The sequence below is a fragment of the Nothobranchius furzeri genome, chromosome 19 (genome assembly GCF_043380555.1).
Source record: "Nothobranchius furzeri strain GRZ-AD chromosome 19, NfurGRZ-RIMD1, whole genome shotgun sequence".
Classification (NCBI taxonomy): Eukaryota; Metazoa; Chordata; class Actinopteri; order Cyprinodontiformes; family Nothobranchiidae; genus Nothobranchius; species Nothobranchius furzeri.
Genome location: NC_091759.1, coordinates 11,232,429 through 11,253,330, shown reverse-complemented (window position 1 = coordinate 11,253,330; position 20,902 = coordinate 11,232,429). Strand labels below are relative to the sequence as shown.

Below are 20,902 nucleotides of genomic sequence, written 5' to 3'. Positions count from 1 at the left end.
GGCAAAACACAATCCGTTAAAAAGACATGCCCATGTGGTTGGCAACTTAAAAAATATTTCTAAAACACCGAGTTATAAACATCAGGTTCAGCAGATGTATAGTTTCAAGTTAAGTGACCCTTTTTCTCAGCAAATATATGTCACTAACACATAACTTGATACAATCAGCTCTTTGGAGAAAGCAGAAGTTATACTGGACAATCTCAAAACTATACACCATGACTTGACTTTGAACAGCAGTGTTTATGTTCCTCACACTGTTGGTGTGCTTGGTCAGACTTACAAAACCAGCGCTGTACTGACACTTACAGTAAACAATAAAGGAGACCCTTTGTTTGGTAAGATCATCTGTATCATACCACAGACCGATCACACAGGATCAATTATGATATTTGTGAAAATCATAACAGTAAAGTACTTTGATGAACATTTTTATTCGTATACTGTAAAAGAAACAAACGACTATGAAATGATCAGCATGACTGATTTAGCACATTTCAAGCCTTTAGACATAATGTTAGCTTTTAAAACAGATGAGATGGGGCAGCAGTAGCTCAGGTGGTAGAGCGGGTTGCCTCATGATCGGAGGGTCATGGGCTCGATTCCAGCTCCCGCCAGGGGTATCCTGCTGTTGTGTCCTTGGGCAAGACACTTCACCCAACTTGCCTGTGTTGGTGGTGGTCTGAGGGGCTGATGGCGCCAAATGGCAGCCTCGCCTCTGTCAGACCTCCCCAGGGCGGCTGTGGCTACAAGTAGCTTACCATCACTAGCAGTGTGTGAATGTGAGAGTGTGTGAAAGCGTCTTTGGGTGTCTAGAAAAGGGCTATATAAGTTCAATGCATTATTATTATTATTATTATTATTAATAAATATATTTAAAGAGCAAGTCACCCCTTACAAGAAGCGTACTTCACTCCCACTTCATGTTTGAAAAATGCAACAAATGCTGTTGCCTAGCAGACGGAGAGGGTGGAGCCACTACAAATACACACACTCACGACATTGTGACATCATAATCTACCAGTTTACATCATAGCATACCTCTTAGCCAATGGCGATGTCAGATTTAAATTCAAATGCAGTGAAGAGTTTTTACCTGACAACGGTACAACACTGACAGTTTCCGGTAGAAATTTTAAATTTTAACTAAAATGCACTAAAGTGCAAAACTACTGGCTACACGTGTCTGCAGCACGATTAGACACGCATTTATATAGTTTATCAGAAAAAAATAGTTTATTTGGGGGTGACTTGCTCTTTAAGCCCAAGATACAAAATGTTTTAGTTTCTCAAAACGGGATGAACAGATATATTATTTAACATGTTTTAAAAAGACAATACATATTTTAAGACTTAACTAAATGTATAGCAAACAGAGAAGTGATACTTCTGCAAATGAAATGTTTACGTTTCTTGACACTTCAAACAGAAAGTTATGATTGGTGGGATTAAAAAATGTCCGTTGTTCTCAGCATGTAATAACAAAGTTCGTTAACCTGACTTTTATGTAGGATGCTTTCATTTTTTTGTCATTGTCATTCTTATGATTTTTATTGATTTTACAATTGCGTGATGTAATGTTGTTTTTATCCCAACTTGCTGACTATTATGGTTTTATGGTTTTAGTTATACTGTCTTGCTATGTATCTTGTGTGTTTGTACAGCACTTTGGGTTTTGGAAGCAATAATAAGTGTGCTTTAGAAATAAACATGATCTTGACCTTGACCAAACTAAGAAAATGTATGTTATTACTGCAAAAATTCTTTGTTGTTTGGTTAATTAGTTTTATATTGTTTAGTAATCTGTTGATTGCATGGTTGAAATTTTAAACTGAGTTTAGTTTTAAAAAATGCACAAAGGTTTGACGTATATTTTTACACTTCCAAAAGACTTTGTCAACACAATGGGAATGTGAGTAATTTCTGATTTCATTGTGTTTCAGTGCATATGCTAAGATTATTATATTTCAAAAAGTATTTTCATCATTCATCTTGTGTTTTATGTGAAAAGAAAAAATAAACTTTTTTTAAAGTGGTCCTAATTTTTGTTTGTTTGACTAATTTACATTAAAAGCTACACTTAATGTGTAATGTATACAGTGATCCCTCGTTTATCGCGGTAGATGCGTTCCAGACCTGGCCGCGATAGGTGAAAATCCGCGAAGTAGGGACACCATATTTACAGTATTTATTTAACAGGTACGTATTGAATATTCAGACTTTTAAAACCCTCCCTTTACATAGTACTGTATTTTTACTTGTTTTTTTATAGTTTTATTACAAAAAGTGCATCTTATGATGAAATTGATGAAAAAAAACAGGAATTTCTTGATATTTTGCATAGATAAATACCGTGAATCGGTGAAAAATACAGCGAATCGGCGAATTTCCCTTGAATAAGGCTCCAAAAAAAAAAATCCGCAAAGTCGTGAATCCGCGCTAAACGAACCGTGAAGTAGCGAGGGATCACTGTAATGGCTTACACATGTAATGTGCTGAAATTAATACACGTGTCGTCCCTGATCACAATCAGCACGTGATAAAAAATAACACAACATGTCATTTTTAACACATGCTTTTTTGCTGTGTATAAACTGCCCAACTTTGTGTATTTTACAAGCAAAAGGTGTATCTTTTGCACATTCTATGTTTTTCTTCTGAATGCAATATAAGTTGTTTTTTTAATACCGTCCTCTGCTGCCCGCGGATAAACGGAGAAGGAAGTGACTCCGCCATTTGGTGACCAGAGTTTAGTAACCATAAACAGAAGCTGTTGTGAGGAACAAAAATAAAATGTGAACACCTTCTGGCTCAGATCAGATATAAAGTGTGGTCAGTTTCTGATAAACAGTTCAGTCTGTGAAGATGAGGGTGAACATCCTGCTTTTCTTTGTTTTGGGGTCTCATGTCATTGCAGGTAAGAATAGTTCAAATGAATCCAATGAGATTGTATACCTTATTGTAATTAGACTTTTGCAATTGAAGTTGAATGGGAGTCCAGAAAGTTTAGTGATTTTTTAAATGAAGTAAACACTGTTTTGTTTTTGTTTTTCTGTCTCACAGACTCTCATCATGTATCTTAGCTGGAAAATGAACAAATTTGCCTTTCTGTTGTGTTTTTAAACCAGGTTGACTTGCAAGAACTTTTCAGTTTTGATATAACTGAAACACTCTGAGGTTTATCTTTTTTCTAAAAATGATCCAAATTAAGCTACTTTAGACAGAAATAATTGGTCTCAAACACAGTGTATTTACTACAATTCACTGCCTCAAAACACAGAAATGACCTATCGTCACTTATCGTCGCCAACCAGGAGGAAGTGGAGCATTGGACTCCTACAGTGGAACAACACCGAGCCACTGGTTCAGATATGTGGACGGCACATGGGTCAAAAATATCATAAAGGAAGTAGAAGACTTTACCAAGCATATTAATGCCATGGACAAGAACATCAAGTTCACCAGGGAGGATTCCCACAACAACCAACTGCCTTCTTGGACTGTGTTGTGCAAATTGAACAAGATGGAAGTCTCAGCATTGAAGTCTACGGGAAACCAACTCACACAGACCAGTATTACCCGCTGAAGAACAAAATGTCAGTCATTAGGACTTTACACCATTGGGCCGAGAATATTCCCACAAAGACTGAAGGAAAACAAAAGGAAGAGAAACATATAAAGACACTTGTCTAAAACTGCAAATACCCTAACTGGGCCTTTGTGAAATTAACAAATGTCTAGAAAAGCATCCAAAGCAGCAACCAGCAGAGAAAAGGGCACAAAGGCACCGTCATCCCATATGTAGCAGGAGTCTCAGAGAAACTTAGAAGAAGAGGAAGAAGAAGAAGAAAATATCATTTCTATAGCGCCTCTCAAGATAAAAATCACGAGGCGCTTCACAAAAATAAAAATTGTAAAAATATAAAAAAGAATTTAGAAAATTTTTAAAAATATATTAAAATGAGCAAAAATAGGCAATTGTGATTTTAAAAAAATGTTAAGAAAGAGAGAGAGTGAACAGGAAAGAGGGAAATCAGTGGATCCTGAGGAAGGTGGAATAGGTGGGGAGAGCAGAATAAAGAGAGAGTGGTGAAGAAGGTCATACAAAAGCCAGCTTGAACAAGTGAGTCTTCAGCTGCCTTTTAAAGGAGACCACTGAGTCCACTGATCTCAGGCTCAGGGGGAGAGAGTTCCAGAGTCTGGGGGCCACAGCAGCAAATGATCTGTCACCTTTGGTCTTTAGCCTGGTGCTGCACAACCAGTAGGCTTTGATCACTGGACCTCAGGGACCTGCTGGGGGTGTAGGGACTAAGAAGATCACCAATGTAAGATGGTGCTTGTCCATGTAAGGCCCTATAGACCAGAACCAGGATCTTGAAATGAACCCTGAAGTTGACTGGCAGCCAGTGAAGCTGGAGGAGAAGCGGGGTGATGTGGGTGTGTTTGGAGGACTTGGTCAGAAGCCGAGCACAGGCATTCTGAACCACCTGTAGACGGTTCAGGGAGGTTCTGCTCAGACACGTGAAAAGAGAGTTACAGTAGTCTAAGCGTGAGGAGATGAAGGTGTGGAGAACTGTCTCAAGTTCAGAGCGGGACAGAATGGGACTCAGCTTAGTAACGTTCCTGAGATGGAAGAAGGAAGAGCGAACAAGAGAACACTTCTCCAAACACAACATAAACCCAACAACACCCTCAGACAGAAACTGGTCCATCCAAAAGACAAAACACCCAAACAGAAGCTCAGTGGCGTCGTTTATGCAGTACAATGTGGTGAGGACTGTCCAGATATTTACTTTGGGGAAACTCAACAATTACTAAAGTGCATGGCACTCTAGGACCTTTAGAAAATTAGGTTTGAAATCCACAAAAAGCCTACTTACACAGATCAACACCTATTATGGTCATCAGAACGCCCAATCATACACAAACGTTCAGTAGTCTGCCCACTACAAAAATGAAATGCTCTAATGAGAGAGGAACAAGACTGTAAACTAGAAGTAAAACACATCAAAAAGGCTCTTTTAAACTGCAGCTATCCACAGTGGGCCACAACCAAGGGAAAAACACGGGTCCACTCTTATAAAACAAGCTTGAGATTAATTCTAAGAGTGACTACTACTAAACTAATTAAAAGCAGGCTGAATGTACAGAGATAAAATGGATACAACCGTGCTTCCCACAGGATGAGCCAACACCCGAACGGCCCTTGAAGCAGCAGCAATCATTACTGCTCGCCTCCCATGACACCACCACAGGAATTAGCTACACTTACAATAAACGTGCAGTGGTATTCATTAATTTATTTGTTTATTTATTTATTTATTGAGCACCTCATTAGCTCACACCATAGTGTGGAGCTATTCTTCCTGAGGTCTCTTTCAATTTCATTACAAATATTTTACAACCCCCCCCCCCCCCCCCCCCACACACACACACACACACACAGACACACACACACCCAACAACAACAAACTCAGGAGCTCATTATAATCATACCAGCTCAATTGCAATGATGATATACCAGTAAGTTACCACACACTTCAGCGTTCATGAAAAAATCTAAATAGGTGAAAACGGAGAGTTTACACAGAGCAATAAATAAATATATCCAAGAATCAAAAATCATATCACATCACATCCATAACAAACAAAAATTATAGAAGCTGTCATATCAGTCACAATTACAATTCACTGTGCAAAATTTACTGTTGTGTAAACAAAAAAAGCTTTAACTTCTTTTGAAAACATCTTCTGTTACTCTCTGATAACAAAAATCTTGGTATGGCATTCCATGCAACCGTGGCTCTGTAATAAACCGCTCTTTGCCTTTGATTAGTTCTGCAGCGCGGTAGTGCGCACCTTATGTCACTTGTCTGTCAAGTCATGTAATCATGATTGTCTGAAAAAAATGATAATTTGTCATAAATTATTTTAGGTATTTTTGTAGTTATTATATTTCTTATAAATGTGATCAGTGAATACTTTAATCTACATTTCACTGTTAACCAGGCCAACCTATCGTGCATCATACTTACATTTGTTCTATAATTACAACCCAGAATAATTTGTGCAGCTTTATTTTGTGCCACTTGTAACTTATTTAAATTCATTTCACTTGTATTAGACCAAATAACTGATGCATAATCTAAATGAGACAGTACTGTTTGAACTAAAGTTTTTATCTGCAAACGAGGAATAAATTTACAACAATATTTGATTGTGCCCATACTTCTTCCAAGTTTCAGCAGGACATGATTTATGTGACTAGTCCATGACAATCTAGAATCCACAATTACCCCAACAATCTTGCTTCTTCTACCTGCTCTATCTCTTTGTTACCTAGCTTCAAATGCACACAAACACACACTACCTGATACCAGGGTCCATCAGTGCGGCCGGCCCGTTTTGGCCCTAACCACACAACACATTGCCCACTTTAAGTGGTGTTTTCTGTCTATTGCCTGCACACTAAAACTATTACATCTTGTAAACACAAAATCACACACACACATCCTGAATCACAAAAGATTTTTTTTTTACTTTTTTTGCTGCATGTGTTCACATTTTTCATAACATTCCATTTTCATGATTGATTTTCAATAAATCTGAAAACCTTTTTTATTTAGAATGAAAATTTTCCAAACGCAAACACACTGAAGCCTAAAATAAAAATAAAAATTTGATAATTAACATTTCAGGTTTTGATCAGCAACAGTGAGCTGAAAAAAAGCTGTTGACTGTTTTGTGTGTCTTCAAATGTATTTTTAAATTTTTTTGTAAAACTTAGAAAAACAAGGTTTATAACTTTTATTTCCGTCTTGCATTAGCACCCACTGCTGATTCAATATGTTTATTGTCTTAGATGTCACTATTCTAACAGAAAGCTTTAAAAAGATTGCTTTTAGAAAGTTGGCTGCGCAACTTCTGCAAAAATATATTCATATCCAACTCTGTAACCACGTGCACGTCAACATAAAGGACTTCCTGTTAGCTGCAGTTTTTTTTCATATTTATATTTACCCAGAACACATGCAGACACTCGTGGACTTTTTGAAGAGTTAAGTTACCACCAAAAGAAAAAACAAACAAACTGGTGTTAAAATAAATTGTGAGCATGCTCAGATGTTCCAGACCAGATAACTGTGGTCAGTTTCTGATGAACAGTTCAGCTTGTAAAGATGAGGGTGAACATCCTGTTCTTTGTTCTGGCGCCTCACATCGCTGCAGGTAAGAGTGGTTCAGACGAATCCTGTGAGACACTAAAGTTCTCCTGATCAAATTAGTTTTTGTAAGTTTTAGTAATTGCGGGAATGGAGTGGAGACCGTTAGATGCTTTGCGTTTGCTTTTAAAATGTACCACAGTGCATCTATGTTACACTTTAGATAGACACGTAATTAACAGCTGATCAATGTAAAAACCACATGTTCAGTTGTATTTACGGCACCGATCTGCAACTTGAGATGTACCGCTAAGAAGTTGTGTTTATTTCACAGATTTACCCCATGAAGCCGTTAAAGAGACAAAGTCGATCACTTTATCTTGTGGTCGCCCTGGGGGGGACATCGTGACATGGAGCATGGAGAGAAATGGGATTAAAGAATACATACTTACAAATGATGGCTCCACAACCATAAAACACATTAAAGACCCCAATAAAATGTATGATGCACAACATGATAAGTCACTATACATAATGAATGTTGACGTCTCAGACTCTGGAAGATACTTCTGTAACGATGAATCAGCTGTGGAGCTGACAGTGATCCCATCCGGTAACAAACTTTATAAAATTCATTTTATTTGAAAATATCTTTCATTTTCCACTTTATTCATCACTAATTTAGAGAACCTCTGTCTGCATCAGTCAGTTGTAAATATTTAATCTGTGTCTCTTCACAGGAACAAGGACTCAGACCGTTGAAGAAGGAAAGGACACAACTATAAAATGCTTGAATGCTTCTGAGGGATATAAACCGTCATGGAGCAGAGAAATCGCTGGAAAACCAGAACGCATCAGGTCTGCTGTTCCTCCTGGGGGAGAAAAGTTGAAAATCACACAAGTTCAGCTCTCTGACTTTGGACTGTACTTCTGTAATGGAAAACCAGCCGTTTATCTGAAAGTGACCAAAAACAACAAACATCGAGGTGGTATTTTGGAGAAGGGAATCGCACGTGCGACACTCGCAGGTGCCTTACATGTCTGAAACAAAAAGAATCTTATTAATTATCTAATAAAAGGACATAATCAATGTTGTAAAGCAAGTTCATGTTCTGCTAAAGCACTGGAAGTTTAACATGTTTCTGAAAATGTTCACACCAGGCAACAGGATGACCACCTCGATGATAACAGAGATGACGACAAAAACAGTCACACAGATATCTGGGACCGCCTCCACGTCTGAAACAACAACAAACACAAGAACAGGTATGAAAACTAAAGATGCAAAGACAAAGAAACAGTTACATCATTTCTAACATTAACACACCAGAAGCATCAATCAAACCGCTTCCATCAGTGTTCTCGTTTCTGTTTTAATCCTGCAGACGTACTTGACACAACCACACGCCAAGACAAGTACCTGTCTATTAGCGTGAAAGTGAAAGTAGGAATCCTCATCCTCCTGACCATCATCATCATCATCTACTTCGCCTGGAGAGGAAGATCAGACAGACGAGGTGAAAGCCTTTATTCACGACTCCCTTTTGATTTAAACCAGGTTTGTAGTTTGTGAAGCTAATTGCAGTTCCTTGTAGATAAACGGTGTGACGTCAGTGATGACGTGAACTAAGGTGAGAAATCTAAATAACAAATTTCTTTCTTCAATTTTTGTAACAAAAACAAGGCCAGAAAAATAACTGCAGTACCTAAAGTAGCCACTTGGTGACACTAGAATCACTGAACGCTCCTCAATGAAGTTTTAGATAAATGTATTGTTTTTTGTTTTGTTTTGACAGGAGAACAAAGTTCAGAATGAAGATCAGTTTAATGCCTAAACATTTATGCCTGGATATGTATTTAAATGTTTTCTTGTCATTTTCCTGTAGCGCTGTCTGCTTTTTTGTCATTTATTTCCTTTGAAATGTTTAAAATGCTTTTAGTTTGCATAATTTTCAATAAAGAGAAACAGAGAAAGAAAAAATGCATAAATTATGTATCTGATGTATAAACTTTAAGCTCAAATGTGTTTTTTGTCTTCAAATAAACAATCCTTGCATGAGACTTTATTATAAGACTCTGAGATTATAATTTGGTGAGTTATCCTTCTTTAATCATCCATATTAGATTAGATTAGATTAGATTAGATATCCTTTATTGTCATTAAATGATTGCACATTCAACGAAATTTCCTAGAGCTCCACATTAGGCATCCGCTAAAAATACTAAGAAAAATAGCTAAAACAAGTACAATATACACCATGCAATAAAAACAAAAACATTACAAAATACAATAAATAATATCAATAAGGTTGATTTTTCTGTCCATTCAGGGTTCTAACAGCCCAGGGAAAGAAACTCTTCCTCAGTCTGTCGGTCCTGCAGCTGAGGGATCTGAATCTTTTCCCAGATGGCAGCATGGCAAAAAGGTAGTGGTTTGGGTGGTAAATGTCCCTGGAGATGGTACTTGCTCTAGTGAGACACCTCTGCAGGGCGATAGTGTCCAAGGAGGGAAGGGTGCATCCAATCACCTTTTCCGCCGCTCTAATGACCCTCTGGTATCTGTTTTTATCAGCTACTGTGCACCCCGCGTACCACACAGTCATCACGCTCTCAATAACTGCTCGATAAAAAGACACCAAGAGGTTGGTCTGCAGCCTATTCCACTTCAGGACTCTCAGGAAGTGCAGCCGCTGTTGTGCTTTTTTGACCAAGGCAGTGGTATTGATTGTCCATCACAGATCCTCAGAGATGTAAATCCCGAGAAACTTAAAGGAGGGAACTCTCTCCACCTCAGCTCCTTTAATGCAGAGAGGGCGGGGGGCATCCTTACTCCTTCGGAAGTCAATAACCATCTCCTTGGTCTTCTTGATGTTAAGAGAGAGGTTATGATCATCACACCATTCTGATAAATGGCAAACCTCATCTCTGTATGCTGCGTCATCGTTGTTATGGATAAGACCTACAAGAGTGGTGTCATCTGCAAACTTAATGATCTTATTAGAGCGATGAATAGGAATGCAGTCATGGGTGTAGATGGTGAACAGCAGGGGGCTTAGCACACAGCCCTGAGGGGTACCGTGCTGAGCATCAGAGTGGATGACCGCTTATCACCAAACCTGACAGCCTGTGGGCGATTGGTGAGGAAATCTTTGATCCAGCCACAGGTGGTAGGGGGGAGGTTCAGGTTAATCAACTTGGCTACAAGGATATTCGGGATTATGGTATTAAAAGCAGAGCTAAAACCAATAAAAAGCATTCTAACGGAGGTGCCGGGGTTCTCCAGATGTTGCAAAGAGGAGTGGAGAGCATTAGATATGGCATCCTCAGTAGACCTGTTTGCTTTATATGCAAACTGGCAGGGATCCATGCTGGCTGGGAGGAAGTCCTTGATATGTTTTTGCACCAGCTTCTCAAAGCACTTGGTCACCACCGGTGTGAGTGCTATGGGTCTGTAATCATTGAGACTGTTGATTGTAGTAGACTTGGGAAGTCTATTAGAATAAACAGTTATTAGAATAAATAAAAGTTATCGCTGAGATTTGTTGTCATACTTTCCAGAACAGAAACCCTCAGTTTGTTTTAGTGTCTAGAGAAAGAGGAAGGAGACGCATCAGGAAGTGGAAAACCAGGCTGTGACGGACCTTAGGTTCCTGTTTTAGGGAAACCAGCAGCAGCTCTTCAGTCCTGCTTTTATTTATCATTCTAAAGATGCTCAGTTTTATGATCATTTGTTTTATTTGGCTAATACACTCTGATGTGATCTACAGCATAGAAAACACCACAGGTACGTTTTAAACATGTTGTTTTAAATACTTCATATCTGCAGTATTGTTATGGAGCTTTTGCACAGTTATAATGATTTCCTTGTCCCATTGCTTATTTATTGTATATAAACTTAATTTGTTAAAACAATTCAGTTATTGTTGATCAAGTAAACATGCAGATTAGTTTGTCCAATCAACAGTTGTTAGGAATAAACTCATTTGGTTTTGCAAAAATTTATTATTTTACATTTTTCAGCCAATTCCTGGACAACAAAGGCGTTTAATGGTACATAAACCCTAAAGTTGAGTTGTGACAATATTTCTCAGTGTGGTTGTTATTTTAGTCTGACTGGTTTAACGTGTTCATGTTTCCATGAGATAAAACAGGAAATGCAGATAAAACAGGAAACAGCATGAAGACAATAATAAAGCTAACATTGGTGTCATCTAAATATAGAAAAATGTTGTGAAATAACTCCAGGAATTAATTTGTTGCCTTCAAAATGTTTAATTCCAAATTATTTAAATAATAAACAGGAATTGTGAGTCTCTGTTTATTACTGAAGTCAGTAAGAGCTATTACATGTTTACTATACATGATGCATGGTAACATCTGGATTTAAACTCTATTACAACAATAAAATGCATTCCTACAATTCTGATTTAGGATAAAGTAAAACTTTTAGCAGAGGAAGTTAAATAATAAGACAGGTATTATTTTGTTCATTTTAAACAGTTTCAGGTCCACGAAGCTTCGGATACGTGGACAGTTCAGTGACCCAGTTCTCGGTTCCAGAGGATCACCACGTCTGTCTGCCATGTCAGGGTCCAGATGTGATCTGGACACACCAGAACACGAAGGTCCTGGTGACCCGACGAGGCAGCAGCCAGACAAACCAGGACCGGCAACGTTACCTCCTGTTAATGGATGGAGGCCTCTGTCTACTGAAGCTGGACGACTCAGATGGAGGAGAGTATCAATGTAACCAGCAGCTGGTGGCCGAGCTGCAGGTCCTCACAGGTCTGATGAGAGACTTTTGTTTCCTTTAAAGCAACATGTTTCCCACCTTTCCCTCCTATTGGTTAAAAGTGGGAACTCTGCAGCCTGCTGTAGCTAGCACTAACAATGAACTAATGCTAATGTGAGCCACAGACAAGACACACAAGTCCAGTAACAACAAAGCTAGGTCACCATCAGTCTTTGTATTCATAGTCTCTTTTAGCTCCCTAAAACGAGGGTAGGCTGTTTTAGGTCCTTGCTTCTGTTTCAAAGACATTCTCCTAATTTTACTTCCAGGCTCAGCCAAAATGCCAACAAAACGCAAACATCTTCTTCTTGCTTATTTTTTATTGACGATCACTGAACTGAAAAAGCTAACTTCTAATTTTTGTATTTAGTGGTAAAGCAGGTAGAAACCTCCCACTGGTGTTCTTACCAGAACCACAATCGGTTAAGTGCAGTTTCTGGTCATCAGAGACCTACAGACTGCTATCCCAGGTGAAGTACTCAATGTTGGGTAATTAAATGTTGGGTAATTTGTACTTCTCCATATCCCTTGAACCTGAAATAAACACACACCACAAAAGGGAGACATTTTACACTGAATTCCAAATGAGGGGGAGACCACCAATGACACTAACCCTCTCCAGAGCTAGATGCCATGCGACTCCCCCTTTCTTCAGAGTTTCCAGTGGTTTTATTCAGCAAAGGATGGAGAAAGCGGGGCCTTCTCGGGTTACAGAGGTACAGAGACCCATCACCCCCCACACAAAGGAAGATTCACAGACCAAGCAAAATGAACATTTAATAAAAATACCTAACACTCAAGTTTGTGGCTCAAGAACCACTAAAACCAGGTTGAAAGGGTGTGGAACACTGAAAAAAAATTCTAATGAATATTTCTGACTATAGCCTAATCTGTCACTCATTTCATGCAGGGTGAACATGAAAATGGTCTCCTACATCCATCGCCTGCTTCAGCTTCAGATAAAAAATAGACAGTGAAACGCTTGTATTTTAAAAGCCTGAACGCTCAATGTCAAGCAGTCGCTTGGACTCACCCTGGCTCGCGACAGGAAAGGATTTTGTTAGCAGAAGCCGTCTGTTAGCATTAGCAACTCCGCCACACGGCAGAATCTCCTCCAGGCTCGTATTATTTGTGAAGATAAAACATCCATGTCACTGAGCAGAGTTAGTGTTGCGTCGCTGCTATCCAATCTGAGGCAAGATGACCAAATATCAAGAAAAATCTTCTGTCTGCTGCCATTCTCTGCTTCAGCAGACTTATCTGTGCTGATCCAGGTGCTTCTGGTTTTCAACACATCTAAAGTGTTAAAAACTCGCTAGTGCTGCATTAAATGAAACTTGAAGGATAAGTTGCTTCACAGTGTGACAAATATAAATTATTCCTAACATTTCCTCCCAATTTTAGGCAACGACTTTCAGGTGTCTGCAGGTTGGACTCTCCTGCTCCCCTGCAGAGGCTCCTCCAAAACCAAACAGAGGTGGTTTCGACAGAGGGGGAGAGAAAAGAAAGAGGTCATCTTCACCCGCTTCAGGAATGGTACGGAGAAGCCAGAGCGGGACGGAGACCGGCTGAGCTACATGAACAATGCTCTGCAGATCAGAGACCTGCAGCCAGAGGACGCTGGAGAGTATCAGTGTAACGGTGTGCTGCAGGCCAGGGTCTCTGTCCTGGAGGGTACGGCTAACTGGGATTAACCTACTTTCAGTATAATCACACTCAAATACTTACATTTGTTTCTGATTTTTGATTGAAGTCACCAGTTTCATTTTTTTGGTTGATCTGACTTTAAATGTATCACATAATTAATAATTATAATTTCAAGCAGTTTTTTTGCCTTCATATCCCACAGGTTTTTTATATAACTAGTTACATTTTAATTAATTAAATGTTAGAAATTATTATAAGTGTGCAATCATGAATTTAATAAAAAATAAAAGTTTTTCCAGGGTATATTAAAGTACTCGTACTTTAGTCCTTAACGTTGTCAGCGATTAATGTAAAATAATTGTTTTTATAATCAGAAAATTCATATCCATTCGTCTCCGCGTCGTCCCGAACAACAGCATCATCTGGAACGAGGACCGGTAGGATCTTCTCTTCTCCGAAATATTTTAGACCTCATTTTATAATTTAATACAAAACAAAAGTTCCTTTTCTATTCCAGATGCAGCTGAAGTCAAAAATAAGACAAAGAAGAAACATGAGAATGGTCAGCTGCTTCAGACAACAACCGTTGCTTTTAAATCGTCTTTCTTTTCCTTCCAGATCTTTTAAACTTTTTCTCTGACCTCTCCAGTTCTGATGCTGGTCGCAGTCTCCGGGTTCGTGTTAATGACCATCTCACTGCTCACCGTCTGTGCTTTACTCATCAGCACCAAGCGCAGAAGAAGAAACAGGAAGTACAAATATGCAGGTGATGATAAAAGTGTTTTTTTAAACAGGGTGAAACACATCAGCTGATAATATTCATATACGATATTGTTTCACCAGAAAAGGGACACGTGGACACAGAGCTGCAGCTGTGGATAACATCAAGCTCACAAACCGGTAACATCTTCAGGAAATAAGCAGTCACAGCAGCTCTAAAGGGAAATAATTCAGCATTTCTGCCTGTCTACAGAGTATGAGAAGTTTGAGAGGCCGTCCCAGCTGGAGGAGACGATCCACTACGCCTCTCTGGGCCGACAGAACTGGAAGCAGAGGCCCAACTCTCCTCCGCCGGATCAGAACCACAATCAAGTTATTTATTCCTCTATCGTCACCAGACCTGCAGCGAGAAACACCTTCTGCTGAGTCCAGCTGTCTGCAAACATTTAAAAGATAAAAATAAAAGGACATTGACTAAATAAAGAGGTGTAAACAAGTCAAAAGTCTTTCCAGTCAAGTCCAGAGTCAATAATGTGGAAGTCCAAGTCCTTAACTTTGAATTTTCAAGTCATCTGTCCAACTTTAATATGACAATTTAATTGCCACTTTTGGGGTAAAATATCGAATATGCTCAAGTCATCAAGTCAACAGATGCAAGTCAATTCAAGTCGCAAGCCAATGGCGTTCAAGTCTGAGCCAAGTCATAAGTCTTTATAGATTTTATTAAGTCAAGTCAGAAGTTATTAAAATAATGACTTGAGTCTGACTCGAGTCCAAGTCATCTGACTCGAGTCCACACCTCTGAAATAAAGCAATTGTCTTTTGGTTTTGAAGAATTTAAGAGTTTTAGAAACGTTAGAATTTAACAGATTTAACCTATTAAATAGTAAAAAAAGAGATTGGAGACATTTGAATGAATGTACTGTATTATTATCATGGTCATTGAGAGAAATAAATGTGACATTAAAATAGAATACGAGTTAAAAACAGTTGACGCTACCTATCTATTCACCTCATATTTACATATACATTTTTGCTGATATTTACAATCTGGTGAGAAAAAAATGAAGCAGAACACAATTTCTAGACCAGTTAAAGGACTTTAAATGTAAACAACTAAACAGCTTGTAGATTAACCTTAAAGCAGCAAGGATTAGAATAAACTGTAAAATGCCAGATAATCTAAAAAAAGATAAAAACGTTTTTTACTTTACAGCAGACATTTTCAACCAAGTGTCATGTTCCTGGGAATGTGTTTAACCCACGACACGAAGAATCATCACAAGAAAGGGTGGAAAGTTCAAAACAATGATTTATTACAGGAATCTAACAAAAAGTGTCCCTAGAATAAACCCAGATTAGCTGGAGCCAGAGAGAGTCCAAAATCCTGCAGGAGGAGGTCGAGGAGGGCAGATAAAGTGAAGGGGTGAGTCCAGGAGAGGGAGCCAGGCGGGGTGGCAGAGGATAAGAGGAGAGGCGAACCGTGAAGTCCAGGTAGGTTATGGTTCTTTCCAGGTGAGTAATGCAGTACTGGTTCCGCTTCTCGGATGGAGGATCAGATCCAACAAACCCAGAGCGTCAGGGAAGATTGTCCAAAAATCCTGGAGAGAAATACAAACTTGAGTCCAAAAAAATCCAACACAAGAGTCCAAGAATGATCCAAGAAATTTCCAAGAACTGTATCAGCCAATTATCATTGTAGAAACCAAGCATCCTAGAACGAGAGGCCAGATACTACCGTGAGTAGCTAATCATCCAGCGCTGTGTAGTAGTTCCCTCTCCTCTTAAATAGAGCTCTGCTGCGGATGACCTGAGGAGCTGCAGCTGCTGCGGATGACCTGAGGAGCTGCAGCTGCCGCTGATTACTGATACCCCGCAGCTGGTGAGCTCCCTCTCCTGAAATGAAGAACTCAAAGATGTTCTAGAGATGGAGGAGTACTCACCCCACCACACAACACCAAGTCGTTGAGCTCATGCGGGATGTAGAAGCAGGCAGGAAGAGGACTATTTGTTTTCATGCGATCCAGTCACGTGTTTCCGTGTGGTCATTGTTGAGTATGTGACGGGCTCCGCCACCAATCCACGTCCTCCTCTGCCAAGGGGGCGGGGCATGTCTTGATGTCTCAGAGTGGAATAATGCAAATCCTCTTCCTGCAGAGGAAAGCTGATTAGTAATGTTACGATTTTACTTTGAATTTAAAAAAGTTGAAAACAGTTAATTAAATAAGTTTTAACTAAACAAGTTTCACTAATGACAGTTAGATGAACTTCCCCACAGGAATTATTCATTCCTCCACCAGTGTTGTGTAAGATGCTGACCTCTGTGACCCTGAAAGTGGAACATTGTCTGAGAGGCTTACAGCGGCACCCAACCAGCATACCTGAAGGCAAAGTGAGATAAAAGTGTGAGATAAAAGTGGGTTTGAGGTTAATATTTAACATTTAGAATGCAAAGAAGCATATCTGTACATGTTTGAATGTTTTATCAGGGCTTTTAAACCTGGTCCTTAAGACCGAGAGACATAATCCCTCCATTAATATTACTATTATTAATAAATATCTCTTACGTGAGTTTGGGGAGCAAACATACTTTAGTTGTCCTCCCATTCTTCTCAACTGTTGCTTGAATCCTTAGTTAAACTGAGAATAATTTGTTTAAATGGTGTGAGTGTTTATGAAAATCTGGCTGGTTTAGAGTTGTTAATTAGTCCAAAAAAGTTACACAGACAAAGTATTTCTAATAAAATGATGATCAGTGTTTAAGATGAACTAGTTTTGGATGCAGACAGAAGCTGTAAGCAGCAGCTAGTCCAGCACAACCACACCCAGTGTCACACTGCCCCAGTTTACAGGAAGTGCTGAAAGTGAAAGTGAAACTGAGACGAGCTGGTATTTAGGACAGTGCAGCACAAAAAAACAACCTCTTACTTTTCTTCATATTTTAAAGACTGGATGTGAGCTCAGCTCATTGAAACAAGGTCTAGAACCGACAGCTGTTCCGTCTTTCCCTGAAGGGTGAGAAAACCGCCTTCCTTCCTGCGTTTACTCTCAGCACAATGCCAGACACTAAGCTGTTGTTGGAGGCCCTGTCAGCTCTTTCTGGCTGCAATGTGGAGTCAACAACTGGATCTTCGCAGATAACCCCTCATGATTTTATTACTGCTGTAGCCCTGAGGAAGTATTACAAACAGCAGGGATTTCAGGAGCTGGAATATCCAAGTATTGGGACTTTATCTGTGCATGACGATGAGGACTTGTACAGCAGTCCTCCGCCTCTGACCGAAGGACCTGGGGAGAGCCTCAAACCCAAGGTGCAAATTAATCTCCAGGACTTCTTCCATCCTCAGTTTGATTATGATTTCACCAACATTAAGGTAAGCAGAGGAAGCCTTTTATGTTTGGTTAGGTAACTCGTCACATGACCAGAGGTCCTACATCACATAGCAGTGTTGGCTGGTTTGTCTCAGTCTGAGATTTGTAGGTCTGATTTGGGTTCAAGATCACTGAGATTTCTAACTAATCTTTAATAAAGTACAGATGTAACTCTTCTGATAATGAGGGCTGAGACTGATTTCCAACCCTACTGAGCTCTAACCTGCTGCTTGTGGAAAAATGGTTGTTGTTTAAACTAGCACTAAATACTGAGGCCATGTACACATGCAGCCACATTAGTGTGAAAATGAATACCCCCTCCCCCAACAGGTCAAGTTTACAGTCATGACAACTCTGAGAGATGTGAGATGTTTTTGTAACTAATCCATTCAGATGTACAGTGATCCCTCGTTTATCGCGGTAGATGCGTTCCAGACCTGGCCGCGATAGGTGAAAATCCGCGAAGTAGGGACACCATATTTACAGTACAGTACTATATTGAATTATTGTATGATCACATTCTCTTTTTGTGGGTGAAACTCAAGAAAAAAAAATTTTTCTTGTTTTTTTTTTTATAGTTTTATTACAAAAAGTGCATTTTATGATCAAACTGATGGAAAAAAACAGGAATTTCTTGATATTTCGCATAGAAAAATACCGCGAATCAGCGAATTTCCCTTGAATAAGGCTCCAAAGAAAAATACGCGAAGTCGTGAATCCGCGATAAACGAACCGCGAAGTAGCGAGGGATCACTGTAATCCAAAAGGGCTCAAATGAAGGCAACTGGACTTCTTTGGTGTCTTGAATGGTAAATGGCTTGTATTTGTATAGAGCCTTCTTAGGGTTCTACAAGCCCCCCAAGTCACTTCACAACACAATCAGTCATTCACCCATTCACACAAACATTTACACACCAGTGGGGATGAGCTACGACAGAGCACTGACAGAAGTGAGGCTGCCAAGCACCGGTGCCACCAGTCCCTATGACAATCACCAGCAAGCAAGGCCGGTTAAGTGTCTTGCCCAAGGACACAACAGCAGGACTCTCTGGTCAGAGCCAGGATTGAACCTGCAACCTTCCGATTACTGGACAACCCGCTCACCCTCCTGAGCTACTGCTGTCCCTTGAAGGTGTTTTGCTTGTCATCTGAGGAGCTTTGTCAATTCTGGGAGAGTCAGGCTGATAAGCTGTAGCCGTCTGTTGTAAATGGCCTTCTAGGGTTCTACCCTAAGGATCCCTCAAGGCACTTTACAAAACAGTCATTCACCCATTCACACGCTGGTGGCAATGAGCTACTGTACATCGTGGCCACAGCTACCATGGGACGTACTGACAGAAGTGAGGTTGCCGTACACTGGTGCCACAGGTCCCTCTGACCACCACCAGCAGGCAAAGTGGTTTAAGTGTTTTGCCCAAGGACACAACAGCGGAATTTTGTGCTGGGAGCTGGGATTGATCCCACAACTGTGCGATTACTGGACTATCCGCTCTAAGTCCTGAGCTACTGCTACTGTACTGAGGGTTTTCCATTTTTTCTAAAGTTACTGGTATATATTCAGCAAAAAATAAATAAATAAAAATCCAGTGTATTGTGAAGTACATTCATTTGCATGCCAATGCTGTAGGTGGCAGTAGTTCCCCAAATATCCGGTGTATTTGCTGAAACCCATTCCTTAGATGTGGAATAACTAGGTGGTGGGCAACAATCGCCTTTAACATGGTCCTTCACACTTGGTCTTCTACACAGGACAGTAACTGAGCTTGTTAAAAAAGTGAGAGTGAACACAGGTCGCACATGTGATGTCAGAGCATTGTTGTTTGGGGGGGGGGGGGGGGGGGCATGTTGGGATCGGATATTACAAGTTAGGGGCCATTCCCATCTGTACCGGGTCAGCCCGGGCCGGGTAGCCCCAGTCGGCCCCAGCCTGGCCCGGTTGATTCCACACATCCTTGTCTTAAGCCCATGTGGGCTGATTCTACCCACCAATCAGAGGCTTGCTCTAATGGAAGGTGTGAGTTTGCTGTCAGCAGTGGGCGTGTTGGCCCTGGTCGGCCTGAAGCAGACCCCCTCGAGAAGAGGGCTGAGAATGAGCCTTGGTTGGCCCGGAAAAATACCAGGCCACCCAGATATGTAAACAACCTACGCTACCCGGCCCGGGCCGAACCGGTACAGATGGGAATGGCCCATTAGACTACATTGATTAATAAGCCAATTTGCATTAACTTTAACAATCTTTTCTGACCCCTAGGATGGTGATAAGACGTTTCTGCGTGGTAATGAGAATTACATTCGCCCTTGTGGATGGAACCGAGCTGCGCTGTATGTCTTGGATAAGTACAGTGGTGGAAACCAGTGGCTCGGGACGGGTAATGACGCCTGGCCCGTCTCCTACCACGCAAAAAACATAGACGGCTCACTTGGTGTCATTGTGGCTCATAAAGGGAAACCAGATGACACGCCAGGTTTCCTGGAAGCCGGCGCTGCCTCCGTCATCCAAGAGCACACAGCAGGAAATGGAGTGTACTCCACACCGGATATCAAGATGGCAGAGAAGTACTGCAAGACCTTCAAGTCCAAGGTGGATGGGAAGACTTACAAAGTGGTTCTTCAGAATCGCATCAACCCCCAGAAAAGGGCGGTGTGCCAGAGGGAAGACCTCTGGGTGGTGTACATCCCAGATGGGAAGAACGACCTCCAGAGAAGGGCCATTGTGCAGGAGTCCATCCGTCCGTACGGGCTGCTGATGAAGCCGGCATGAGTCCAGCCATCAGCAGCAGCTGGGAAAGAATCACGACATTCTTTTCACTTAAGATTATAAATGCGTTGTTTGTGGTCTTTAAAGCTTACTCTGTAACGTAAATGATGGAGTTAGCAATATCCAAGGGTTCACATTTAAGCTCTTTCTGCAGTTTTCTGTCTGACATTAATGTCTAAATTTAGATTCTCACCCCAAACGCTAAACCTCAAGTTCTTTATGCAGAACCAAATATCTCCAGCTGTCTTTTCCAGAACTGAAAATCTGCTAAATAAGCTGAAGGAAGAACTGATGAACACATCTACTGCTGATTGAACACAGGAAAGATGAACTCTGTGAGCTACGCTTGTATCTGATTATGTCTGAATGTACTTTCCTCAAGCAGATTTATCCATTTTGTATCAATTTCTAAACGATGACTGTTATAGAAATTTAATGTTTGATTATTTTTTG

At 40.3% G+C, this 20,902-nt stretch overlaps 3 protein-coding genes across 5 annotated transcripts; all 3 read left to right on the top strand.

Annotated features, from left to right (window-relative positions):
* Nucleotides 1-2,767: 2,767 nt before the first annotated feature.
* Nucleotides 2,768-10,524, top strand: LOC107394434 (uncharacterized). 3 transcript variants are annotated; one of them, XM_015973367.3, is made up of 7 exons: nucleotides 2,769-2,917; nucleotides 7,495-7,773; nucleotides 7,901-8,188; nucleotides 8,322-8,426; nucleotides 8,546-8,677; nucleotides 8,756-8,791; nucleotides 8,957-10,524. In XM_015973367.3, exons 1-6 carry the CDS (start codon nucleotides 2,866-2,868, stop codon nucleotides 8,788-8,790), a joined length of 891 nt encoding a protein of 296 aa, XP_015828853.3. In that variant the 5' UTR covers nucleotides 2,769-2,865; the 3' UTR covers nucleotide 8,791; nucleotides 8,957-10,524. The 3 variants fall into 3 exon arrangements, 1 of the variants encoding a protein (XP_015828853.3); XR_008564099.2 differs by having other exon boundaries at nucleotides 2,768-2,917; nucleotides 8,546-8,791; XR_008564100.2 differs by lacking the exon at nucleotides 2,769-2,917 and adding an exon at nucleotides 5,491-7,227 and having other exon boundaries at nucleotides 8,546-8,791.
* A 257-nt stretch (nucleotides 10,525-10,781) lies between these two features.
* LOC107394435 (uncharacterized) lies at nucleotides 10,782-14,881 on the top strand. The gene is made up of 8 exons (XM_015973368.3): nucleotides 10,782-10,944; nucleotides 11,661-11,945; nucleotides 13,357-13,626; nucleotides 13,974-14,036; nucleotides 14,117-14,161; nucleotides 14,249-14,365; nucleotides 14,443-14,499; nucleotides 14,573-14,881. Exons 1-8 carry the CDS (start codon nucleotides 10,869-10,871, stop codon nucleotides 14,743-14,745), a joined length of 1,086 nt encoding a protein of 361 aa, XP_015828854.1. The 5' UTR covers nucleotides 10,782-10,868; the 3' UTR covers nucleotides 14,746-14,881.
* Nucleotides 14,882-17,208: 2,327 nt separating this feature from the next.
* On the top strand, nucleotides 17,209-20,650 carry LOC107394437 (uncharacterized). The gene is made up of 2 exons (XM_015973370.3): nucleotides 17,209-17,693; nucleotides 19,943-20,650. The coding sequence occupies exons 1-2, from the start codon at nucleotides 17,376-17,378 to the stop codon at nucleotides 20,450-20,452; spliced, it is 828 nt and encodes a 275-aa protein (XP_015828856.1). The 5' UTR covers nucleotides 17,209-17,375; the 3' UTR covers nucleotides 20,453-20,650.
* The last annotated feature ends 252 nt before the right edge of the window (nucleotides 20,651-20,902 follow it).